Source organism: Chroicocephalus ridibundus, chromosome 1, assembly GCF_963924245.1.
Source record: "Chroicocephalus ridibundus chromosome 1, bChrRid1.1, whole genome shotgun sequence".
Lineage (NCBI taxonomy): Eukaryota > Metazoa > Chordata > Aves > Charadriiformes > Laridae > Chroicocephalus > Chroicocephalus ridibundus.
The window spans coordinates 159,916,429-159,944,305 of NC_086284.1; the positions used below are offsets into that span (position 1 = coordinate 159,916,429).

The 27,877-nt window shown below is 40.3% G+C and overlaps 1 protein-coding gene across 5 annotated transcripts in view; it reads right to left on the bottom strand.

The window, feature by feature from the left end:
• Window positions 1–27,877, bottom strand: part of NT5DC3 (5'-nucleotidase domain containing 3) — a 47,172-nt gene that overhangs the window by 7,869 nt on the left and 11,426 nt on the right. For 2 of the 5 annotated variants that reach the window (XM_063320734.1, XM_063320743.1), the window contains exons 2-10: window positions 22,492–23,477; window positions 21,379–21,490; window positions 12,435–12,619; window positions 8,837–8,911; window positions 8,227–8,282; window positions 3,756–3,846; window positions 1,954–2,091; window positions 388–448; window positions 49–151 (exon numbers count right to left, since the gene is read on the bottom strand). In XM_063320734.1, coding sequence (XP_063176804.1) covers window positions 49–151; window positions 388–448; window positions 1,954–2,091; window positions 3,756–3,846; window positions 8,227–8,282; window positions 8,837–8,911; window positions 12,435–12,602 — 692 coding nt within the window. In that variant the 5' untranslated portion in view covers window positions 12,603–12,619; window positions 21,379–21,490; window positions 22,492–23,477. Of the gene's footprint in view, window positions 1–48; window positions 152–387; window positions 449–1,953; window positions 2,092–3,755; window positions 3,847–8,226; window positions 8,283–8,836; window positions 8,912–12,434; window positions 12,620–15,360; window positions 15,553–15,966; window positions 16,215–21,378; window positions 21,491–22,491; window positions 23,657–27,877 lie in introns of those variants that run through there. The other 3 variants (XM_063320752.1, XM_063320727.1, XM_063320761.1) reach the window with 3 other exon arrangements.

Below are 27,877 nucleotides of genomic sequence, written 5' to 3' on the forward strand. Positions count from 1 at the left end.
GCATCCTTTAAAAATGTATAGTTGAACAGCAAAGAACTGTTCACTTACACAAAACTGCTGGGACTGTTTGTGATGAGAAACATCTTCTTGCCATGATCAGCCAGCTTTGCTAACACCGCGCGAGTTTGTTCAGCATAGCAGATGTATTTCTCTGTGAAGATTGGGGGAAATACAATATTAACTGAAAAAGATTTTCGTGAGAATTTTCTCTGCATTCAACCAAGGGTTCAGAACATGAGGTTATGCTTAACAAAGGCACCTCAGACAAGTGGAAATAACTCTTTCAAGCTTTAAAATTTAGAATTTGTAATCTTAAATAAGGAAGACAGAAAGATCATTATACTATCCGTGAAAAAAGCTTTGACAGATGATCTCATTAGTACTTACCAATATCTGCTTCAATTGCTCTGTACATTATTCCTTTGATGTGGACATCTCTGATTGAATCCTGTCAGGAAAGCAACAGAGCACTAAACAACTGAAAAATCTTTTCACATATAAAAGCTACGCTCACAGCGTAGCAGTAGTAATTTGTTTCTAAAGCAATTCCTTTCTCCGAACTACACTTTCAACTTTACAGAAATGCCACATGATGTTCATTATGTGTAGGTCATCACTAGACAAACAGCAGGCCTGTCCTCCAGCAAACTAACTTCATACATTTGGGAAGTAAAACTGGATAGCACAGGGGCTCTTTTACATAACAACTGTGAAAGGGCGCTCGGAAAGGTGAAGTGGGGTGAAAGCTCTGCAGAGGCAGAGTCATCACAGATTTCTAATGACCTTTGGAGCAGAACACATTCCTTTCCTCTTGGGTGGGGGGGGGGGGAAAGCTTTAAATCAGATAGATTTTAGATTATGATAACTCCCAAATACCTTGGTTATTTAAAAAAAATAAATTTATGAACAGACGAAAGAAACTAAGTGCTTAAGCAAAGCACCCATAAGGTGCTCTGAAGGCATTTGGCAGCTTTCCCGAGCCAGCTCTGTACCACATCGCTTTGCTTAGGACAGTGGTACTGCCATTTTGGTACTTAGATGCAGTATGTCCTAGAAATCCCAAAAAAATTCCACTACAGAGCTTCCAAAATGTTGCTAATGCTGAGGAGCACAGAAGTTTCTACAAATACTTCAACAGAAACCATGGGAACTACCCTTCTGATCCTATGTAACCATAGGCAGAAGGGAAAGTTATTCTGGAGGTCAAAAGCTTCTGAAAACCTCTCTCATCTACTTTTGAAAGTAAGAAATTCAACATTCAGGTGCATCACATATGCTGAACAACTACACGAGTTTAATACTTGTCAAGAAGGGGCCAGGAAAAGGTTTTGGATGGAAAGCTTGTGCGGATAAATGCCATAAACTTAAGCATGACCTCTTCTGTTCTTAAATAACCATGACATAATTTTATCTCCTTTGCAGGATACATCCTGAGGAATCAAGAGGGTCAAATTACTCTAGTCATTATTACTAGATTTTTCTGGAGGAGGAAAAGACGAAAACAAGCAAAATAGATAGGCCAAAAGCAAGAGACAGCAAATGATCATATACTACTGAAGACACAGAAGCAGTATAACTGAAAACTCCAAACTGGAATTCCCTATAGCCTCTTAGAATTCCTGCTACTGAGAAAAGTATACCTTTAATAAAAGGAACTTTACTGACGTACAAGAGCTTCTTCACTTTCCCCCTATCCACCCCTCAAACCTACAAAAAGAGCAACAGCCCTAGAACATCAGATTTAAAACAAATTTCAAATTATTATATGTTCTTTTCCAAGGTGTACCTTCATTTTACTTATATTTTTATGGTTGTTATAGCAATAATTACTGCATACAAAACCTAAAGTTGAGGCATTTCACTGGAGCTGAAACAACGGGCTGAAGCTTCCTGAAGCGCTCACAGAGAAGACACACAAATGTAGAGGTTTACCTACATCTTCAAAGCTAGTACCTTGACATCTTTGTACAGATGAACAGGCTCATAGTCTATGTTGTTTTTCAGAAAATATTCATTCACACAAGAAAGGAGTGTCATTTCTGGCAAGGAAAATATATCCATGAATTGCTTCATTGTGTTTCCTTGTGAGCTCTAACAGGGGTGGCAAGAAAAAAGAAGAAAAAATGTCAGGCATTTCTCAGAATAGAGTACTTTCATTCATTCAGCATAAACACTTCAGCTTGCTTGCAGATATTCAGCTTTTGCCATCACTGTTCACATTGCTTTAGATTCTTTTTGAATTAACAGACTTCTAATAAAATAACTCTGACAAAACTGTTGGCTTTATTTTAAGAATTACTCATGAATAATTACTCCTTAGAGCAGTATTTTAATTCATAAACACATAAAAGACAGTGCTGAGCTAAAAGTCAAGAGAAGGACTTAGGGGCCTTCACTGGAAGTCTGCACTTCTGTAAATAAGAGGCAGTGGGTATTGTGATGGAGGAGTGGAGGATTTGTTTGCTTGTTTTTTTAATAAGTGGAATACTGATTAGGACTGCAAAACAATTTACTTCCTTGAAAAGAGATAATAAAAAGCTGTAAGAATCTACAGTAACTCATGCAGGAACAGAGGAAAAGATTTCTAGTCTGCAAAAGCTGTTAACTATAGTTAAGTTTCACAAAAGCAGAGAATCTCATTATAACAAGAACAAATACAAACCAAATACTTCTCAAGAAGAAGGGGGTTAAAGCAACCAGACATCTTTGCTTAAGACAAAACACTAGTCAAGATCAGAAACACAGAATGGTTGAGGTTGCAAGGGACCTCTGGAGGTCATCTGGTCCAAGGCCCCTGTTCAAGGAAGACCACCTAGAGCCAGTTGTCCAGGACCTTGTCCAGATGACTTCTGAATATCTCCAAGGATGGAGACTCTACAACCTCCCTAGGCAACCAACTTGTGGTAGGGCTTGGTCACCCTGACAGTAAAGAAAGTGTTTCCTGACGTTCAGAGGAAACCTCCTGTGTTTCAGTTTGTGTCCATAGCCTCCTGTCACTGTTCTTTCCAAGATCAAAGAAAGCATAGACCTGCGGAGACCAAGGCATCCCACAGGGAATGCCAGGCCAATATTCAGAACTGCTGCAGGCACCAGATTTGGGAATTCTAAGTTTAACTCCTTAAAATAAGAACAAGTGGAATTAACACCCATAAGTAAAAGGGGTAAAATAAACTTGGTTTTTACTAAAAAGACAGGACCATTCTTCATTTGGGAAAGACGAAGGAACCTACCAGCAAAAAGATTAACTTTCCCGACGAAGTCACATCCTAAACTTAAAAGCTTTATCTTTTATCATTCATCTTTCATCAAATCCTCTTACTGTCACTACGCCAGCTTGTATGCAAGAGATGCCTCCACGCATTTACTTGCTGCTACATCAGCTAAGCCATTACACCACTGGGAAGAAGTACATAGCTGGGGTAAGGCACCAGATATGGTTCACTTCCCAGCCTTTATCAGATTTGCTGTGCAACACTGACCAAGTCACTTAATTTTAATACGTTCCACTTCTCTGTCTGTATGACTGGGAAAGGGAACAGCGAAAGAAGAAACTCCAGCGAGTGGGAGAAAAAAAAAAAAAAAAAAGAGACATTTGTCACTTTAGAGGGCAAACTTCACATCTAGAACTGTAAGTCAGTCATGTACTGAGAAAATGTAACTGCTAGTAAGTACAAGAACAAAATGCAAACAGCACCACCCCACCTCCCAAAAAAAAAAAAAAAAAATCATTTTTAAAGAGCCCTCTGTGGTTTTACCTTTCCGTAAAAGTCACTCATTTGTTCTAAAGGGACATGTGAACCATCATACATTGCAATGACTTCTTCATCCGGGACAACGCTGAGGCCTCTGGAAAACAACATTAGCTTTAGTTCAGAAGTCAGATTAAAATTTTCAAGTAATTACCGAATGAAAGTCTGAGAGATTAACACTTAGATCTGCAGCTTATTAAAATAATAATGTCATAAGACCGCTTTGGTCTGTAAGTTAAAACAGCATCTTTCCTTACAGAACAAGTAACATTTTAACAGGCTGACGCACACGGAACACATTCCAATTTTAAGTCCTTTTTACTTTCTTACGGGAAAAGAGCTAATTAGTCTCCATTGAAACTATGCCTCAAGGGTTTGTAAGAAGTAGTTAGAGCTTCCAGTTTCTTAACACAAGTAATTCTTCACTCTGCCTTTGTTTCACGCAGCACTGATGATGTGATAGTGTTTAAACCAGATTATTCTGCAGCATGACCTTGAAGATGCAAGGGAAAGAAAAACATGCACAATCTCTTTAACTAAATAAGAATTTCTTTTAAAATGTATCAACAATTCAGTTTCCCAAAATTTAAGATTACTTGAAGGATTGTTGACAAGTAATTAAAATATTAAAATATAATAACAAATAGGGAAGAAGGAGATATCATCTCTCTCCAGAGTTTCTTTATCAACTATTAAGAGAGTAAAGGCTTTGGTTTTGTTTGGTTTTGAGCATTTACAGTATCAAGCATCTCACACTAAAGCATCCAAGACACTGCAGGCATGCAAACATCCTCACCAGAGGACACAGAAGTGTTGAGGTTTTGCTTAAGATTAAAGAACACAAACAAAAACCAGATTATCTCGTCCCTTTTTTCCAAGCCTACTTGTGGTGTTTTGCAGCCTTGTAAGACAGACAGTTATTCCACTACCTCCCTTTCTTGGTCTTTCCCAGAAGTGTTGCGAGGCATTAAAAAATAAATTAATTAATAACCTAGTACTTTCAGTGTTTAGCATCCACACCAGCTTTGCAGTGGAAGGGCATGATACATGAACTTCCTCAGCGCTGCTACGGTAGCAAAGTCCCACGTTAACCAGATCCTTTACCGCGCTTCTCAATCCTACAGGGACTGGTACGTAGTTCTGTGCTACTGCTGGTAGGACTCCAGCATTCAAGTTAGGATTGTGCACAAACACGGCAGGTAATACTTTGGTTTTGTAAGATACAAAGTTCAGCGTCACCCACTCCACAGCAGTAAACATGAAGAAACGCAACCAAAATGTAATACGATCAGAATTGAGGACTGACTCATCTTCTAGTCTGCAGACAGCTATGCCAAGTGGTATTTGAATACTGCTAAGGAAAACACTTGTGGATCAGGAGCTACTTAAGCACAAATCAAGAGAGGACAACAGACATACATAAAACCCAGAGAGGAAAGACGACTGTGTAGGCAAAGCTGTAGATGAGTTTTACCAGAAGACTCATAGTCTTGACACAGGTCACAGTCCAGCTGTGTAACTACAAAGTTTATTTTATTCCACTGACAGCACAGACAGACAGCACTAAAAGCATCACAGTTCACCTACAGCCGGGCCCACACCGCTGCTCTTGGAGACATGCGTTGTTAGAGGGACGCCAGAACTGCTTACACCTCTCAGTGCACACAAGGCTGTACGCTTGGCTGTACAGCTGCTACCTTCAGCTGTATAATTGACCTACACGCATACAGAGCACATGGAAGGTCAAACCTAAGAACTACAGATATACAACAACTAACAGCAGTGCTCAGTGTTGGTACAGAAAAGTAATCTCATTTTAAACAAAATTAAGGGAAAGTATTGAGTGAAATCATAGCTTTCGCTTTTGCCCTCACACACACTCACAAGCACCAAGATGTGCGGCCTAGCAGTCTGTCCAGAATTACTTTGAGTAACACGGAGAACAAGGGACACCAGCTCTTCACCTCTCTAGAGTTTTCTTGCCCGGTCATCATGTTCTGGCTTTGGATGTGCCTTTTGTACTACGAGTTGTCAGCAACTGTGATCTTCTGCCACTTCATTCTGTCCCACTCTGAGTCATACAGCAACACTGCTGAGGGACTCACCACCCATTCATCTGGTCACTATAGAGTTCCAGTCATACCATGGCTCTTCCTAACATCATCTCTCAAACTCTTCAGCCTCTTTTTTGCTCCCCGTATGGATGTTTGGAGAAACAGCATGCAGATATGATGATATCCTGATGACCAACTGATGCAGGCAACACCACCACACACCATTCTTTTTTCCCCTTCTGTCAACATTTCTTCTGGTGCTCTCACACATACACATTCCCATTCATACCAACCTTAATATTTCTACTACATACCTCTACAGATAAACGTAGCTTTGATTACTTCACCTGTCCTTTAATCTAGCAAACGAGCATTTTTCACAGTGAAAAATGCGACAGCTCTTTTAAACAAGTCTTACAATCAGTGACCTTCACACTGAGTTCTCTGCTTCCCTCCTAGCCCTGCATAAATGATTCCTTCAAAAATCACAGCAACAGGCTTTGTCAGTTGAAAGATACAATAACTATTGTATCGCAGATGACACGAAGCTAAGCGGGAGTGTTGATCTACATGAGGATAGGGAGGCTCTACAGAGACACTTGGATAGATTGGACCGATGGGCCAATGCTAACGGTATGAGCTTCAACAAAGCCAAGTGCCGGGTCCTGCACTTGGGCCACAATGACCCCACGCATCGCTACAGGCTTGGGGAAGTGTGGCTGGAGAGCTGCCTGGCAGAAAAGGACCTGGGGGTTCTAATTGACAAGCGGCTGAACATGAGCCAGCAGTGTGCCCAGGTGGCCAAGAAAGCCAATGGCATCCTGGCTTGTATTAGAAATAGTGTGACCAGCAGAAGTAGGGAGGTGATAGTCCCCCTGTACTCAGCACTGGTGAGGCCACACCTTGAGTATTGTGTCCAGTTCTGGGCACCTCAATATGAGAGAGATATTGAGGTGCTGGAGCAAGTGCAGAGGAGGGCAACGGAGCTGGTGAAGGGCCTGGAGAATAAATCTTATGAGGAGCGATTGAAAGAGCTGGGACTGTTTAGTCTGAGGAAGAGGAGGCTGAGGGGAGACCTCATCACTCTCTACAACTACTTGAAAGGACATTGTAGAGAGGCTGGTGCTGGTCTCTTCTCACAGGTCCTTAGCGATAGAACAAGAGGGAATGGGTTCAAGCTGCAACAGGGTAGGTTTAGGCTGGACATTAGGAAAAAATTCTTCACAGAAAGAGTGGTTAGACACTGGAATAGGCTGCCCAGGGAGGTGGTGGAGTCACCATCCCTGAATGTGTTTAAGACTCGTTTAGATGTGGTGTTAAGGGATATGGTGTAAGGGAGAAGTATAAAGTTTTACTCAGACTCTCATAATATGTACAGAACACATTGTTTTGGCAGCTTTAGATAGCTACTATGTTGACAGTATGAGCCTAATGCTGGACCGTGCCATCTTGTTTCCTCTTTCATTTTCCTTCTGTTCCTCTCCTCTCTCCCAAAGGGCATCTCAGACTAACTCATAGAAGAACAGATCAACAGCTACCACTGAATCATCTACCTATCTGCCCGACTGGCAAACAAAAAGAAGTAACGAGCACATTATTATCATTTCATACTACCACAGACAGTCCCTCATAGCAAATCACCTGAAGATTGCATTATCTTTTGGTCACAAAAGAAAACTTTTTGTCCAATGACATTAAGAAACATGCTCAGGCTTGTTGTTTAATTTAAAATCTGGTACCAAGTGTGGTGTTCACAACAGTTAAATGTGTGCTGCTTCATTACAGCAAACTGAGCCATACTAAAAACTCTCCTGTCAAATATCACGTACAGTATATCTATATCATGTAACGAAGCACAGCACAGAGATTGCCAATTCTACATAATTCAGTAAACTCAAAAAGTGTCAGGCTGTGTGGGCACAAAGCAGTTGTGCTCCATTCTGCAAGTATGATGTGGTCGATATGCCCAAACTTCAAAGCTCTGAGCAAACACAGCAAGACCTCCTAAGTGTCTCTACAGCCACACCAAAGTCATGCTAACGGGCACTCTGTGACAATTATTTACATAGAAAGCAACAGCAGAGAAGTCATCAGCGTATTTTTAGATGTCTTTCAGCACAATTTAACAGCCGGAAACAAAGTGAGTCAGCACTATGTGACCAACCAGCTTGCCAACTTCCCCAGCTCTGAACTGGGGAATCAGCTGTACTGTATCAGTCAGTAAATGTGTGCTCATGTCTGTGTGTACACACAGAGGTGCAAAGAAAGCCCCTTCCAGCAAGACTGCAATATTCATTCATGCCCGTGCTTTTCAGGGAACCATTCCTTATGTGAACCTAAGAGGTACACTAATAAACGCAACTAAGATATTCAAAAAATGTAAGTATACATTTTTATTATAAATAGGAAATAATTTTACCCACCTGTAAACTGTTCCCAGCTGAATATAATGAAAAGCATCAATCTTCATTAACAATGCCTTGCAGGTGGGGGGGAAAAAAAAAAAAAATCCATTTTCCATTTTTATCATGTCAACTATTTGACATGAAATTATAAAAATCAAAGTAATTTTATCTGTAACCTTTCTGTCTCAAGAATGCCTGAGTACCTTCACTTCAACTTCCTTCATAGCCTCATTGATAAAATACTTTTATCAATGGCTTTTATCTAGTGCTTGCCAAATCACCAAGGAAACATTGTCCGGTGACCTGAGCCAAGTCATGAAGAAATAGCTTTTCCTACTAGCAGATACCTGCTTAGGTTTATTCTATTACGCCCTAAGTTGTCTTCCTTCCCCCCCTGCCCCCGTCCCCTACCATGAGAACAAAACACTCAAAACATTTTATACTTAAGAGCTATTTAAAAAAATAAAATTAAATTAAAAAATCAAGCTTGCTATGAAAGAGAAAAATATGAAACAAAATCCTTACACATCAACACAGCGTGAAAAGTTGGAAGACTTAAACGCCTTATTTATTTTCTTTGGCTAAGTTCTCGCACTACATAACTCATCACAAAGTTATTTATACATACCCGGTGTACATCATAATGAAGTCCTCTGATTGCAAAATTGGGATCATAATCATATTTCCTTATTTCTGCAGGATACTAAGAAAAGAGAGCAATGATTTGATTTTAAAACCATAACAAAAACAAATTTAAAAAAAAAAGTTTCTGCAGAATTTTAAAAGCCTTCACTAGTCATTAAGAGGCTTTCTGAGAGGTTGGTGAGATTCGCAGGAACATATGCACAGTGCAAGACAAACCAAACATTTTTCCAAAATACAAGGTCAATGTTTTAAATCTCAGTCAAGCACGGTACCTAAAGCTGGACATCCAGGTACTTTGTAGTGATCACGTTTGAACATGAGCCTCTTGTTCAAAAAGTTATTTTAACGTATGCACTTTTGAAAACAAACTACATTCTATTAAATTCCTAAAATGTAATAGCTGAGCTACCTCGCGTTGTGAAACCTCCCCATGAAACAAACAATATGAACACAGTTTCCAACTCAACCTTCTAGCTAGGAACCTAAGAACATGGCCTGATTTATAGAGATACCTGAACTTTACTGCTCACTTCAACTGAAAGAAAAAGCAATACCACATCATCAATATTAACAGGAGCAAAAAAAAAAAAAAAGTCTTTGGCATTTTTGAGAAATAAAAGAAACACAACTGTTTTAACTCCTTCAGTGTGGACCATACTCCTGATCCTAGATTGTTGAGTTTGAAATATAGACCCCAGAGGTGTTTAAAGGCACGGTGCACTGAAAATAAGTACAGATGGGGAGGGATGAAAGAAGAATTCCCTAACAGGGACTTTCCCCAAGGTACAGTATGTCACAAAGATCGGATCCTGAAAGCAAGTCGGGCATTAAACGTCGTCAGGGTGAGCCGCTTCAGGAGAACACTACAGTGATCCAACTGTATTTACCCTGGACAGTGTTTGTAGACCTTCTTGTGTATTGAATGCCTATGTCATGTACTCTTCCCTCAGGTTCTTTACAGATAGCACAGGTAGCTCACACCGCCTATTTAGAGAGTTTTCTAACATTTTACAGTATAAGCCCATTTTCAGCCAATCATAATTTTGTCCTGCTTTAAGCCTAGGTTAGCCATGAAGAAACATATACGTTAGATGTGTGCCTTGGGCTAAGGGTTTGTTCATTTGTTTTTAAAAGGTAAAATGCTTCAGTGACTTCTGACAAGGCCTGGGAAAACTATAATTTCTTTGATTAACCAACTGAAAGGCAATCCTTCATTTCCCTCCCACAGGCTACAGCAGTCTTAGAACTTGACAAATTCATCTCAGGCACATTCTCCACCTTCACTACAACAATCTCCATACCTATATGGCTAATTTACGAGCCTTTGGGAAAAAAAGTAGATTACACAGCTTCAACAGAGGCTCTAGCAACTTTCACAGAAAAATAAATAAACTGCAATTTCTCCACAAAGTTTTTATCTATGCTAAAGAGGACTTGCTCTGCAACTGCTGTAGACTGTGCTTGTACTGAGCACGGGCATCTACAGTTAAAGAAAATACTCCTTTCTCCTAAGTTCTGAACTATGATCCCTACTACCACTTCCAGAAAACATGGGGAGGCTACCGATCTGAATGAAGAACAGCATCAAAAGCCCACAGATAGGTTGAGAAGATGTGTAAGTTTGGCCAGGAACATGAAGCAGAAGAGACAAGGGAAAACATCAGAGGAGGATATAGAATGTGATCAATTAAAAACTACAATGTACTGCACATGCCCCAAAGCAGCCACATCAAGCACAAACAAGGAAATTTATTTCTGACTTTTTCAAATTTCTGCATACTTGACTTTACTCCTTTAATTTAGTCTACTAGACAGCTGTCTTTTTTGCATGCATGCCAGTACATATGAGAAAAAGATTGGGTCTACCTTGGCATACAAATCAAAGCTTCCTTAGAAGTCAAACAAAAATAAAGTGATAAAAATTGCACTGTTTGCTTACCCCACTCTTGGTAGGGATACATATATCTGGACTGAAACAGCAGTCCAGATAAGGCCCGTATATTAGGAAAGAAATAAACCCAAGAGCAAGAGTTTACATTCAACATTCAACACCTGCTGCCACCTCCAAGATTAGCATTAAATTTATGTTTATTCTCTTGGACACACTTCAAAATTCCTGGCTTCCTACATTGAATTTTGCAATTTCTGATGAATTACCTTACCCTACCATGACCAAAATTGTCCATCTTTTATGTTGACTGTGACAGACATAATAGGCAATACTAGATAGAAGTTTTTTCTAATGTTAAAGGCAACAAAAACATTAACAGTATAGGCAGCTACAGAGATAGAATTAATAAAAACTGTTGTCCCTCAATAACAGGACATGATGTATTTCAATAAGCTGCCTCAAAAAGTAATTGCAGCTTCGTTTACTAGAACTCAAGAAATTTTAGTTGAGACAAACTGGAAAGTTATTACTACCTGAATTCATCCAAATAGTAAAGACAGAGCACCATTTGAATTTTTGTCTACAAGAATTAATCTTCACTCCTACAGTAACAATGTTTTTTGCAAGAAATCATGTAGCTTTAATAAAGTGTATTTACACATGGTACAGAAATTGCTACCAAGACATGCCAAAACCTTAGGGGGATCAAGTTGTGTATGCTTGTAGCGCCCATGAAGTTTTGTTTGTTCTTCCAGGGATATTTATAGATGTTTATATATAGCTCCTAACCTTTAGATTCAAATACGAAAGTAGAATAACACCACCCATTCAGATTTAGGTCGTATAAAATACACAAGCGGTTTTATTAATTAATTTACTCTGTGGAGTTTTTGCCTTTTATTTTCCTGAACTGACCTACAGTTCAATAAACTTCACCTCTTTCAGTCCACGTTTTCTTCCATCTTTTTCCCTGCGATACCTTCAGTTTCCCCAAAGTCGCCCATCTCCCCCCCTTCTTCCTGACACACAGTAACTTCTCCCATCCCCAAACTACGCAACAACCAGCTCCAAGGTTCTTGGATGTCAACTGGTCACTGGTGCAGACGTGCTGCTTGGTGAGGCAACAGGGCAGCGCTCCCTCTTAGGGACTACGGAGCTGAACACTTACGTGGGTCTCTCTTGTATCCAGCCTCCAATTTCAGCGTCACTGCACTCCCTGCCCCTTCAGCTAACTCAGCTGAAACGCCGGGCGCATACAGAGCGCCTCACACGCACATGGTGCAATCAAAGACCTCCTAAGAAGTCCAGCTAAAAATATTTCATATAGAAATTCATCACTGCACTCACAGCAATGCATAGAACAGTAACAGTAACTTTTAAGCTTATTTATTACTGCGACTCCAATAACTGACAATCAGGAAAAAAAAAAACCAACCAAACACACCACCACATTAAAAAATAAAACAAATATAACTGTATGCCTTAACAGTTGTCAGATTGCGCTCTGCTCAAAACTGCAGCTGAGAATAAACCAGGACTTCTGTGGTTCACATGTAGCTGTTGTACAAAATGTGTTATAAGTGAGTCAAGATAGGACTGAGGCATGAAAAGATGAGTTACACCCCTCTCAGAAATTATTTATTAAACTCTTTATTCATAAGTTTATTGTTATTCCATTGTTTTTACTTACCCGATGCTCATTAATAAGAAGGTCTCGAGCAGCATTGAAGATCAGCGTGTGCAGATGTTTAGAATAAAAGACCAACGTGTAGTCATAATCAAAACCATAAATTTCAATGTCTGACAGGCTCATTTCATTGTTTGAAAAAATAGCATCCGGATTCAGCATGTTACTCATAATTGAAGGAACCAACTCTGGGAACAAGGGAGAGAGAAAAAAAAAAAAAACAACCACGTTAACACCAGCCTTGTAGTTTTATTTAAATACATAGAAATCCAACTGCGATTTCTAAATGTAGATAAATGGTGATGGAAACTATCAAACTAATTCACACTAACCAGCTAATCCTTAACAATATGATGCTATTGAAAATGCTGACCCTAACTTGTCTTGGTGACCCCATAGTTTTTACGTGAAGCACACTTTTCTCTGTACAGTTCAAGTAGGACAGAAGATGTATTTTGGCATCCTGCTCAGAGAAGCTCAGACTCAATATATATAAGTTTTTGCTAGCTCCATTACACATTATTACTGCTTTGGAAAATGAACTTTGGAGTTGAAGGATTGTTATTATAACAGAAGCCTTGTCTTCTCCTCCCATTATTCGGCCCAGCTTCTGCCCCAGAAGCAGAACTGACCTTGTTTTAATTTAACTTTGCTTTAATTTATTTTGCTTCACCATTTCAAGGTTGTCACATTACTCAATTTCAACTAAAATAAGAAAACTTTGTGTGCTTGCCATACTTTCCAAACAGCAGTTACGTACACATTGCTGCACTTATTAACCTTCTAGAAAATCAGGAAACCAAAAATATTCTGCTTATTCTCTACACACATCTACCTAGTGTGTGTAAATCACTTCCATTTTTAAGGGTGTTTCTCTCGATATTTGTTTGAAAAGTATTCTGAGAAGTTAAGACCACTTACACAGAGCCATAACATATAAAGTAACTTTAGGACCAACATCAGTATTAAGGATGTTTATATTTCTTGTTTAGAAAACTTGAAAGAGAAACATTAGGAGTCTGAATGATACCCTCCTGGAAGTATAAAACACGAGCATGTTTTCTTCCCTTCCCATATACTATCTTTGTAATCCATCCTTCTCTGCTAGTGGAAAAGGGGGAGCTTTCATCTTAAATCAGTGCTTGGAAGGGTGAGTTTAAAGGGAATATGCTGCTTTGGTTACGTTCTACGTATAAGTCTAGAAAGAATTGGTCAAGCTTATCTCAACACCTTCAGCTCTGACAGATACACTATGTGCTCCACCATGGGAGGAAATCATCTCAACAATGCAGGTAGGTGCAGGGACTCCAGATCTGTTAGAAAGATAGTGCTCCATTTTGAAAAATCTGGCCAACTCATAGAAAGAGAAATAACATTTTTTTTTGTAAAAGCAATGCCCTAGACTGCTGCACAGCTGACAGGCAGATACAGTAAGAAACTTACACAGATGCCCAATAACAGACAGTAATCTGAAACCATTCAACTTTATCAGATGAAGATATCCAAGTCTTAATTTTTATGAGGGAGAAAGAACAGCATGACTGAGTTTAATTCCAAGTTTCAAATAGAGTCCAGCATCTTTTTCACCAAAAACAATCCCAGGAGTTCCCCATGCTTAAGCTGACATGAAAAGCTATACCTTTCATTTCAGGGGATCCAACAAAATAAGCTACAAGCAAAACCTTAGCTCCTACTATCTCCAGGCACTGCTTATAGTAATACAGGAGTTAAATATTATGCTCAGTTGAGGTAACAAAATAATCAAATGCAATCTGACACAGTACTATTAAAGTAAATACTCTTACTCTATAAAAAGGGCCATGAATCATTTCATTAACTTGAAGTCATAACCATAGTTTTGAGTGAACTTCCAAAATCACCTTACAACACCCATTTCTGTATTATAGTTAAAGTATTTTTTCAAATGACAATTGTGCAGCCTGGTGAGTCAACAGTTATTTTAAAAATAAAGGTATTTATAGATATAGATATAAAGATAAAGATATTCCAGATTAAAAAAAGCTTGACTAGCGCCGGTCTGAAAACAGACAGTAACAAACACTTTGTAACTATTAGACATTCTGGCTGGCAGACAGCATCCCAAGCGCTATAAACCTTGGGTCAAAAATCAGGACAGATTTGTCATCTTAACATTGTATCTAAGTGGAACGTCACATACTTGAAACCGCTGGGTGACTTAGGCTGTAATAAAACATTCAGAGAATTATTCGAGAAGCACTTGGCTCCTCGTTCACCAACCCACACCCATTGACTGACTTATTTTCTCTTAACATTACCCCACGCTCTAACCTCAGCTCTGAAGTATTATTTGGGTGTGGTTTAGAACAAGAAAAAGCTAATTCAAAAAAAAAAAAAAACAGGAAAAGAAAAAAAAGATTAAAACCAAAAGGCATTTACTATGCCTTACATTCTTCCTATGCCTTATCCCACCCTCCAAAGTCCATAGCATTCTTCTGAGATCTCTAACATGGCTTCTTATTTCACTTGTGAAATGCTGCCACTATTTTATGTTTGCCAATGCTATGTGTGCATCCAGCACAGCGAAACTCCAGTTTATGCTCAAGACTCTTAAGAGCAGGACAATACAGTAATTTATTTTTTTTTAAAGGGTAAAACATGCAAGACTAAAGCATTATCCATTGCCACTACAGGACAAGCTTTCCCACTTGATGTTGTGAAACACATGCTCCCCCTTTCTCTTTCAGCTCTCTAAAAAGATCACATGTTCGACACCTTGGTAATACTCTTCCCATCAGAACAAGGGCAGAAGCAAGCAAGTATATGGCCCTTAACTTTTTGCCTAGCTGGGCTGAAGAACAGGGCTTCCCAGTCATGCACGTATCATTAGCATTTCACCCTGCCTTCAATGCTTCACGTAGGCAAAACGAAAAAACAAAAACATCCAAACCTCACAGCATTTTAACTTTTTGGAAGAGCAGCCTATTGCAGAAAGCCCTTCGGAGAGACGACCATCTTCCTGATTATTTTCTTTACGTTTGTTTTTCTCCACACAACACCTCCGATGCCGGCCGCTTTGCCCGGCCCGGCCCAAGGGGCGCCGTACCGAAGGCTTCTTGCCCGAGGCACCTCCGACGGCCGCAGCCCCGGTGGGCCGGACGGGCGCTGCCGGTCTGAGGGGATCACCCCTTCTCCAGAGGCGGGGAAGAAAAAGGGGCAGCCGCCCCCACCAGCGCATGTGAGTGTCCCGCCCTCAGGACCCAACCCGCGCTCCCGGTTTGAGACTGGGACAGCGCTTTGACACCGGAGCCGCGGTGACTCCAGGAGCGGACGGCGGCTCCGCCGAGCGCTGCGGGACGGACCCACGGGGAGAAACCCCCCGGGTGGAGGCGGGCAGTGCCTTGCACGGACCCCCCCCACACCCGCGCCTCGTCCCCCATCAAACCGCCGCAGCAGCTCCCACTGGGATCCCCGTTCCTCCTCTCCCATGCATTTATTCGCTTTCCAGCCCGGCGGCGCTCCGACCCGCAGCAGGAGGGCCCCGCGCCCCGCTCACCCTTGGTGACTCTCTTGGCCTCCTTGTAGCGCGACCACAGGTAGCTCTTCATGTCGGGGGGCGGCTGTCGCTGCTGCTGCTGCGGGGCCACGGTGCAGTAGGGAGCGGCCCCGGCGGCGGGCAGGGCCCGGCACCGCCGCCCGCCCGCCCGCGCCCGCCCCGCCGCCAGCAGGGACCGCGCCGCCGCCGCTGCCATCCTCCGCGCCGCCGCTCAGCCCCGCCGCGCCGTGCCCCGCCGCTCCGCCGCCGGCTGAAGTCACTTCCTCGGGCCCCGCCCCGGGACCGTGCCGAGGCGGGAGGCGGGGCCCGGCCCGCCGGGGGCGGCAGGTAGCCGCGTCCCGCCGCTCCGCCAGCCCGGGGAGGTGCCGGCCGGCCGTACGCCCCGCCGCCAGCGCCGGGTTGTGGCGGGGGCACAGGGAGGTGGTGCCCTGGCTTCAGCGGGAAGCGGCTTTCCGAAGACCTGTCCCCGCCCCGGGGGGAGCTGGCCCAGGGGCGACGGGGGGCCCGGCCCTCAGGTCTGACACCCCCACCGGAGAAAGCGACTTTCCCCCCCATCCGTCACCGCCGGCAGCGTTTTATCAGCAACTGCTGAAGGTTTTTCACACGCAGGTCAAGGTCAAGCGGAGCTGCGTGGGGGAACGTGCCCTGACTTCTCGCCTCCGGTGCTGCTCCGTGGGTCTCCCCCTGCACTAGGAGCTGCCTGGGATCCTTTCACAACACACACATCAACAGCAAATACTTCTCCAGCCAGCTCACTTTTGAGAAGCGCTAAGGGCACCTGCTTACATTCCTGAACAAAATAAGCTCAAAACATAAGCTGGATACAAAATGTGCAATACAAAGAATACCCTGAAATCCACAGAAATCCTAGTGCTGTTTTGAGGCCCCCACCTCCTTGTGAAACACTTGCCACTAATAGCGGTAGACCCTGGCAGTCTGAGAACTCGAACCATACCTATTAATACTCATTTAAAAAAAAAAAAAAAAAGTTAGATGATGCATGGATGAAGAAGAACAAAGACCAGACCACTTCCACAGCAGCAAGTTTAGAGCTCCACATGCGGAATTCCTGATGCGCTCAGAAACTTTGTTAACAGTGAAAGGAATGTATTCTTTTCCCAATACAGTAAACATCAAACACAGCTTGTTCTTATACCAAGGAGATCCACATCCATTGTCACTTATGCCCAGAAGTTACTCACCCATTCCTCCCCATACATCTCTAAGGTAGCAGTCCTATACAAATCCAAAGTACTACTCTGAGCATTCTCTTTTTTTAGAGAGAATGATGCCCACCTTATTTTTTACAGGCAAAACCACAACAAACTGAACAAAAAACAATCAACTTCGGATTTCAAAGCACCTGGCAGTGGGTAACTATATGCTCCATCCTTCCCACCTAGGCTGAGTTCTTGAGTGACACCACAATTGGGATTGCTGGAATTCCGATACCTTACAGACTCCCCAGACTTGGTTACTTGTGAAGACCAGATACAGCTTTCATCAGAGTTCCTACATTATCATTTATGTTACGTTGTCGTTTTGATATTGCGGTATGTGATCCTGGTATACATTATTATGAATCCGTCATGATAAATTCCAGGAACAAAGGGAGAACAAGATGATCAATATTTAGGCAAAGAGACAAGGTGAGAGGAAAAACAACTTCATAATTTCTAATCTGGTACTTGCTTTCTCTGATCTTTCTAGTCAGAGAAGATTTTTACAGAACTTTTGCCACAACACCCTGGGGCAGAGAAAATGAAAGCTCCCATTTACCTTTCAGCATCAAACTTTCCATGTACAACTAGAAAAAAAAAGTCACCTACGAAATTAGTAGACTCTGTGAAAGTCATTCTGAATTCATGGCACAGTTCTAGGGTACTGCCGTTTTCTTGTCATCCCGACTCCTAATTAATCAATCACCTTCAACAAAGCAAAAACGTAGTAGAACTGGACAGCTTTTTCACTCCAGCCCATGAGCTAATTAATCCCACATGCAATTCAGCTGAAATTAATAGAGAAAGGCACATTGTTCTTCTCCTGAACACAGCCTAGCCTGGTCTCCAAGTACCAAGACTATAAATATTGTAAACAATAACCACATTGGTAGGTGAGGCATTCTCAAGGAAGAGTTACAAGAACTGCTCTGAATAATACAAGAAGGAGCAGTAATGTCCAGCAGTCAGTGGAGGTGCTGCTGTTCTGGCATAAGCAGTAAGAGAATACAGACGAGCCAGGGATTTATGTTCCCTTATGGTTACACCAGCATTAAGGTTAGAAAACTTAACTCTAATAGAAATCTGGAAAAAGACAATACAGTGCTCTATAGCACTGTCACTCACCCCTTGAAATCTGAAGGCTTTGAACTTTCACATTCATTTATTTTTCATACTATCAAACTAGAATGATAATACTTCTATTTCTTCTGCAAGCATGTGCAAGACAGGAGCTTGAATATTAAAACAATTACTGTGTGTAGAAACACCCATTTTTACTGCAGACAGTCTGTTGTTAGCTACACAGGTAACCGGGACGAACCTGTAAGAGAGATGTGTGCTTGAGTGTCTAGTCTCAATGCTTTCAAAGGTCATTCTCCTCCCATTTCAGAAAACATGCTTTTTTAATGCTAGCATATGCTTGACATATGTGATACAAATAAAAAGAAAACGCATTTCTTTTACATAAATCTGTTACCTAGAGCAACTTTCATGGGTTGTTTAATTCTGTATGAAGACCTGTTAGGCCAGTGGGTTATTCCCATAAACCAAAGTAATCCCTAAGTGTTAGCAGCGAGACTAGAGACAGAACTAAAACATGAGGTAGAAGTGTTTAAAAATAAGTTGTTAAGACAGCTCAACTTCAGACAACTCTGTCCTTTCACTTGTCTGCTGGTCTCCGAGTAATGACTCAAATACTGGAAAATATGTGGTAATGTAAACTGGCATGAAGGAGCACACAGGGAAATTAATTTTTCTTTATCTGTGGCCCACAGAAGATAGATGAAGATACATTCCTTCCAAAAGTTGTATCAGTTTTTATTTAAACAGAATGGGATACATAGAAGTAGAAGTCGTCAAACTACAATATTTTTTCTAAAATTGCACTTAATCCACACATGCAACATAATCCTACAGGCTAATGTAACTTTAAATGTCCCATCTTAATCAGATCAGTCCAAGTGATCCTCGCTGCAAGATGACAAAAAAAAGATGTATCCAATACTTTAAACAATGCACAAAAGAACTCAGACTTTCCCTGCTGTTACTGTCAGAATTGACCACACCTATGACACTTATCTGGTACAAACTAAAACTGAAAGGTGTTTAGGCATGGCTGGCAGTTTAAAAAAAAAAAAAAAAAGAAAGAAAAAAACACACAGGAAAACTCACATCCAACATAAAGGACTTCACAAAAGAATTATCATTCGAGGAAGAATCTGAGGGCTGTCTTACTGCATGGATAGAGCAAGAGATAGCATGGACCTAAAACGAAAAAGGCATGCAGTTGTGTTAAGTACATACCACATACACTGATTTATATCTGGCATCCTACTACTGTTAAGGGCCTGTAGGATTAACTAGGGTCTGAGTGGGGATAATATACACAATTTCATTCAAGGTAAACAGAATATTTATGAACTAAGCGGTTTACTTTTGGCTGAATTTTGTGACCAGGAATAATTCAGGGAGAGGCTATGTATTATCCCCAGTTCACAAACACCAGCTCTATTAATACTGTTGAAGGTTCAGGACATAGATGCCATGTGATCTCCACACGTACATACATAAAACGCCTTTGAGAACCTGTTAAGTGTTTCACATATAGCACGTATGACAAATCAGATCTATAATTACACCACTATCTAATGTCTTTGATTTTCATAGTTTTGTTCATACAGGGGAAACATGCGAATCTCCCTGCATCCTGCTCGGCCCTGTCAGCTCCTTCTCACGTCTCTGATTACTGAGAGCACTCAGCACCTCGGAAACCACTTGGATAATAAAGACACTCCTGCACCCAAGCGACTGCAGGATGGATTTCTAATCAGCTAGTATGGCCTTCAAGTAAAGCCTAAGATTGGGCTAACAGACACTACAATTCATTGAAGTCCCACTGAACGAAATTAAAACGCAACACGAGGAAAGCTGACAATGTCTTGCTGCAGCTCCTGCGGTACAGTGTTCCAAATGGAACAGCTTGGTAAGCAATAAAACCATCTGACAGATTGTACCAGACAGTTGTTTATTACAGAGATGAATGACCTTGGACTGACAGAATGGGCAAAACCAACACGGAAAGAGTCTCTTGTGAAAGAATCAGAAGTCTTTCTTACTATCTTAAAAGATTCTGAGGAATGTTACTTTCTTCATCTTTAGTATATTGCCTGCTTACATAAATCTTCCTAAATGTGTTTGTAAAAATTATTTAGCTTTAAAGACCACAGAACCATCAGATGCTGGTAACTGCTTTCAGCCATTGTTGACCCGAGTCCTCTTTGAAACCATACCCTGTTACAGTCCCTTTAGCCAGCCAGTACCTTTCCCACCAACAAATGTTTCCGTATGGAAAATTCTTGCATACATTAAATTCCTATGTGTTTTTCATTTTGGTATTGGTTTTTAAAAATAAGTGGAACCATGTTTACATGCAACTATTTGGGAAAACCATCTTTAACTATTTGGAGAAAAATCTTCTTTTCCGAGCTACTTATTTGCTTCCTTTGCTTCTGTTGCAGTAATACCATAACCATTTGAAATGAATTTGCCACATCCAATGTGAAAAAGCAAGAATATAAGCACACACTATCTATGCATCTTAATATAAGGTTAAAACAAGAGTAGAAGAAGAAAGCAATTGAAATCAGAAACATTAGTCTCTGTACTGTTCCTCACAAACTTCAGTATAAACCAGAGCTGAATACTTTAAATGTTACACTTCCATAGTGGAGCCGGGTAGAGAAAATTCTGACTCTTTAGTTCTGCCTGGTGAGCATTTTTCAGCACTCCCTCCTCCCAAAAGAAAATGCTTCATCCAAACAAGTTACAAGATTTCCTGGTAATTAAAGTGGCACAATTTTACCTTGCCATGTGAATTATTCCAGCCATTACATTAGACACCCTAAAAAACTTGCCAAAACTCTAAGCATGTTTCAATATAATTCAAAATGGCACAGGAAATTTGTGGTTATGGATACAGCCTTAAAAAAAAAAAAAAAAAAAGACAGATCCAGTAACATCAAGAAAACCTAAATAGGGATGCAAGTTTTGTAACTGCTTTTGTCCGACTTCCTAGCTTGCAGCCTAAACTTGCATTGAGAAGATTAAATGTCAATTAAAAAAAAAATTAACTTTGCTTTTTACTGGAAATATATTTTTAACTATATATATATCCACTTAGGGGCAAACTTACCAGAGATGTTAGAAGCCCATCATTCTTCTCTGTTAATGCCATCCAGTACATGCTACCTGTTATGTGACAGGTGGGCACTTACCCAGCATCTGGTCCAACAGGAAGTCTGATTCTGCAAGGTTAAAAAAAAAAAAAAGGGGCAAAAAAAAAGCAACCTTGAATTATTATTTTGAGATCTGATATAAAATAATGCTGACAAAGCAGACAGAGACAGGTGCGTTTCTACCTAAATTCACAGTGGACAGGAAATGCAAACAATATGGAGACAGCCAAACCGTCTGAAGGAAGATCTTGCACAACCTAGTTTAACTCTCATAAAAAACATCCAGAACTAAGACAAGTCTACCGAGCCCTATTCTACCTCATGCAGCTACATGTAATTCCATTTTGCATTGTAAATATGTCATAAACACCTGACCAAAGAAGTATAGATATACCCTTGATTTGGCCAAGCCAATCGCAAAATGCAGGTATTGCTCCTCTAAGAGTCAGGACATGATTTCATCGTGCCTTATACTAGGCCAGAGGATTTTCTATCCTCACTTTCCGTATGTGCTTGACAATTCACCCTCAACATGGCAGAAGGGGAAAAACAAAACCCAAACTACTGAATTCAGCACTTGCACCAGGTCACAACTTAATGTGGGCTTTTTTCCCCCCCTCCAGCAGGAGCTGCTAGAGGGACATCTTTCTGTCTCTGTCACATAATAATGCCAGGGAGCAAGCTCTGGTCAAATGACATTCCACAAGAAGCAGGGCCCATACATATATCTAGCAAAAAAATTGGTTACCCTGGTCTCTAGTGCACGGACTGCTTCCAAGTCATATGAAAACTAATCCAGCTGCAGCAGCCCAGAGCTCCCATGGGCTAATTTATTCCACTTCTAGCTAATAATTCAAAATACCTGCCTCTGGGCAGAGCAAATTAGCCTATAGAGAACCTGGTGCTGTCACACCAAACTGCTTCTGGTCCTAGCAGAAATACTGGAAAGGTAGCTCAGGCATCTCTGTATTATACTAATCTCAATTAGAATAGCTCAGAGCAAAGAATTTGCAAAGAATTTCTGGACTTCACAGACAAGCAGGTATGGGCCAGAGTGTCCTCCAACTTACACCAGTTGACACTGCCCTTTCCAAGAGTGACCACCAAGGAGTTCCAAGTGCAGGAGCTAGGAAATTCATTCCCTGGGACATGCCTCACCTTAGGGCTGCAGAAAGAGAAGATGTCATAGTGTTTGCTATCTTGACTTTCCATCGCTAGAACCCCCTCCTTTACATGACTAACTCGATTACCTTGGCACATCATGTCAGGAGACTAAGCAGGACTGGGCTTTACACTATACCCAACTCAGCAAACACCCATCCGATGATCTTACCTTCAATGACTTCATGAGCAGGCAAGAACAACAGACTGTAAGCCATCAGCTGGCAGGATTCTCTCCATACCTGGGGAACTGGGTTGTTTTCACTCACCTAGCTAGGCATAGATAACACTGACAATAAATTTGAAGAGCTTGGGGGGAATGGGGAACAGCCGTCAATCTTTAAACAGACTAATGAAATTTGAATTCGGTTTCAAATTCTTCACATACCATTGTTTCCTTTACAGGCAAATTTAGGTGAGGTGATCACGTAATTATATGTCGCTTATTGCTCAGCACTTTATATATAGCCCTGACTTTTTTACTATTCTTGAGATGACTTGAAAACTCTGCCAGCTGTCCTTGACCTCCAACTAAAAGATTAATATTCCTATGCAAAGTGTAACCTGCATAGAAGCAAAAAGGGAAATACCCTTCACCCCAAAAAAATCTCAAGCCAAAAATCCTAGTAATAAAAGAAAAAAAAAATACCACCACAAGAACTGAATTACTAAAAAAAAATTTTCCCTGAACACAAGCAAACAAAAGGAAACTTCATCTTTAAAAAAAAGATTATTTTTGATGGATAGTTTGTTTATATGAATAAACTTAACTGATCAAATAAAGTTACTTTGAAACATGATACAAACACAAGGTTTGCATGAATTTCATACCTTAGCCCACTGGGCTTGCTGTGGCTTCGCATAGCAGCGCCCTCAGGGAGGTTCAGCCAAGTCCCTGTTGAGCACAAAGTGCAATTAGACGTAAATTGCAATTAAATTGCAAGAGACTTGCAACTCAGTTTCAGTCAAGCAGATTTTCAGAGGGACATTTGTACCACATAGGACAGAGCCTCCCACTTCCAGTCCCTGTTGTTGTAAACCAGAAGAGTTTGATTAAGTTTATACTTTTTCCTACACAATCTCTACTCGACATCTCAAAACAAAGAAAAAAAGCCTGTTCTAACAACCCTCAAGTCTGCATGCTGAAACTTTGCCAAAGTCAAAACCTACTGAAAACAATCATGTTAGGATTGTGTTATGTTTCCGGTTACTAGACACAGGGCCTATAATTTAAAAAAGCCTTTAAACAGAGGTGGGTTTACCTTCTTCTAAACAATGTCAACAACTCAAAGCCAAGAGATGATGTAGGGGTGTACAGTGCTGCTTCAAATTGAATATATCAGGCTTATACTGTGAAAACGCAGAAATAAATACTCCTGACCCATATCCATCCCCGGGTTAAAACATACTACTTTACATTAGTAAAACTAATGAGTTCAGCAACAGCATGCTGATAAGTGTATGAGTGTTCTGAAGATATATGTACTAAAAGAGAAACAGATATGGTATGTACATATCATATCAAACACATAGAAATATTTTCTTCTTGCTTCTGAAGGCTTTGGAAAACTATGATATAGATCAGTAACATTTTTTTCCCCTTCAGTTTCTGGCAGCCTCCCCCAGCATCCATTGCTCTTGCTTTGGAAAATCTGTAAGTTATCATCCGGTTACACAACCATTTGCCTGAAAAGCATGACTACTCTCACACTGTAATGCTAACTAGTCAGGAAGAAAAGGATGTTTTAATGTTATCACAAGATTTAAATAATGTTAAACAAGATTTAAATAATAAAAAATAAGGAGGAAAATTTCTACAAGAAAAACAAATGATGTCTTACACCATTGGATTAGAATAAATGGGCTTTAAAGCAAGCATAAATTGTACTTTACACATTTAAATTTATACCCTATTAGAGAAACGCACAGGTGATCTCAGGCCTCATTTGCTTGGAAAAATTGCGCTGGTTTAATTTCATCCAGTTTTCAGATGCTGTAATTAAAGCTGTATAAAATTATGATGTTGGTTTAAGAATGGGGTTTTTTTGCAATTTACCCTATATCAACAGGATGTTGTTTCTGTCCTAAAGCAAAACATGAACTCATATCAAAATAAGTGTCCACGCTGCTTAGTTACACTTGCGCAACCTTTTCATAGCCTTAGCACAAATGCAAATGCGAATGCACTCATCATACTGCTCACTCTCCTCTGATCTTTATAACACACACCTCATTTGATTCCAATAACTAGATTTTGTTCTATCCAAATCAAATTAACTCTTTGTAATATTTTCTGCATCAAAAAAAAAATAAATATCTTTTGCCCTAACTTTGTTCTAATTCATCTGTGTCTGACAAAAGTAACTTTCCACACAGTTAGAGAAAAGAAGCATTTTCAAAAAGACTACAACAACAACACAACAGTCCAGTGCTTCGTACTTGGTAGCGTGGTACGGCTGCATTCTTTTTACAGTTCCTTTCCTGATGTAGTAACATGACAGTAAGTTGTTGATTTTTTTTAAACATGGTCTACTACTTTTGCCCCAAATCAAATCATTAGCAAATAACGACAGCTGTGTCAACACATACTACTTTAAAAATATGACCTAAGATTGAACTATCCATTTTAATTAAATTGCTTTAAAGCCCCATGCATTTTGGCATAAAATCTTATGTTGCCGCAAATGAAAAATATGCCTGTACCAATTTCAGGAAAGAAAAAAAGAAAAAAAAAAAAGGAAGAAAACCAAACAAAACCTCTTTCTCAATACTCAGAAGGTTGTATTACGTTAAAATATGCAAGTCTTGGGATACATCTTCAGCTCTGCAGATATTTTAGCTGTAAGTGTGACACATGCTCACCGAAGACAACAGAGGTCAAGAGCAGCCATGTCTGTCTGTCCTGTGAAGATCTTTAAAGAACTGAATCAAACAGATCTGACCCTCCACATCTTCACTACATGAGACTAGCTCCTAAGAGCTACCTAAGCAATCTTCTTTTTTTCCTCAAATGTAGCACATAAATCTTTCATCTAGCCTGCATTTTCCAGAGAACAATAGGGTATATGTGAATATTTTAATTTATCTTCCTCCTAAAAATCAGAATCACTTCCCTTCAGCACACTACTTGCTTTTCTTTCTGGAGATTCTACCCATCTCCTGTAGCCTTTCACGCATTCCCTCCTCACAGTATTTTACAGCGCTAAGACTTGGCAAAAAACAAGATGCTAGTATTCACTAGTTGAAAGACAATTTTTTTCTTCTCTCTTTTGGGCCTAGATTTGAGAGTATGTGCATGGAATTAACCTTTTTAGTTAATTTCTATTATAATTTTCTATTGATAAACAGATACTTTTGATCATGTTACCACCTATAACAGTAAGAATATGCGAGCACAAATATTAAGCGAGCTGAAGGCGAAGACAGATGCATCATATTCTTAATGTTGCCTTAGTGTGATTATTACCTGTCATCTGTGTCCCCCTGCACGGCTGTCCCTTTTACAGGGCAAGCCTGTGCATCCTCTCCACAAAATCTATTATGTTACATCGCATCACAGTTATACTACACTTGTAACTAACTTTAGCATAACTACACCATGCCTGGAACCTGTGAAGAGTTATGGATACACTTGGCTTAGCAGTCTCTGCGAAGCTTTAACTACTCCGTGCATGAAGTTATTCACTGAGGTAAGTCTTCACAGCCACAAGTTCAAGGAACACAGGATGCAGGAACTGTGTCTTTGCCAGGGCATGATGCTAAAATAGTGATATGCAAGTAGTGACTGACATTCAGAGAAGTGAGTGAAAGTATGTATATGTTAAAAAGCGTGACTCCTTCCTCATAACTTTGTCCATAATGTTACTAAGCAACACGAATTTGCAGGCACTCTATTGCTGCAATTACAGTGATCTCAGATAAAAATTGGTACAGCTTCAATCTGCAATCTAAGTAATTTCTGAACCCTATCATCAGTCTTATTAGAAGAAGGGCTCAGACTATTTCATTTCACAATGAGTAAATAGACAGTTAATTTATAGCGGTTTTCATATTCTCTGCATTTTCTAATATGAAATTAAATGCATGTTTGCCTTTATCCTCTGTTTTCCGATATATTAAGCAGCAGATGCCCAGCCAAGAAATCTCAGTACCCTAAAGAACTGAACCATATGTTGTACAACTTACTGCACAATTGGTGGGTTGATGACAGCAGTGTCACAGAAGCACAGCAGAAATACCATCACTGATGGCAATCACTGGCAGGTCATTCTGTAGGGAGGATGTGGACTGGGCAATGATGTCCAAATACATCTACTGACCAAACATGGCAAGGTGAATTATATACTGAGCAATTATATAGAGCAAGAGCACCATAAAGCAAATCAGACCATTTATTCTGGGAGCTTCTTAATGATAAGAATTGTACACAGAAGAAATATGGCATTACAGCCATATGTGTCCCTGTGCCATCTGGCAAGCTCATGATGTATATCTTACATGAATTTAACACTCCAAACATTTTTTTAATGAGCCTGCCAGGAAACACCATCACTCTTTAAATCAATTATATAATTCACCTCACCTGAAGGGCCTTACTTTCTAGTCTACCCTTAGTTTCTAGTGCGTACAATTCCAGAATTTCTCATGGAAATGAATTTTTGGCAGATAACTGAAGGTCATGTCTCTAGATCAACCTCATAAAAATTGGAAGAGAGACAAAACAGCTTCTGCCTTTCAGAGTTCAGGAAAATTTGGTATCAACTTGATAAAACTTAGAGAATAGCACATGAAACTATGATAGATCTCTGTCATTGCAGTGTAACGTATATCTTTGAGTGGCAAAATTATGAAATAAGAAGTTAGGAGCTTGATAATGCACAACTGAAATCAACAGGAATTTTGCCTCTATTTCAGTGGGAACGAGCCAAGAGTTAACTACTGTAGGCAATGTTTCCAGAACTGTTAAATGCTTAGCAGTTCTCACTTAATAACAAGAATGATCAGGAATTGCTGGATGCAGACCAAAGTCTGGTTTAGGATTTGCCTCTCACGTCCTATGGAGCACTGATATCTTTTGTAAATCTGGATGCCTACTGATAGGTCTAAATTCAGATAGTGGGTTGCCTTTGAAATCCTTCTCCAAGGTGTACACTAAAAATCCATCATAGCCTATTAACACACCAGTCTTAAAACACAAGTTACTCAGAAAAATCTAAAGCCATAGACAGATACATTTGCTCTTAAAAATCTACTGCCAATCCTTTTTTAAGAGTTCATTAGTTTCATATGATTGAT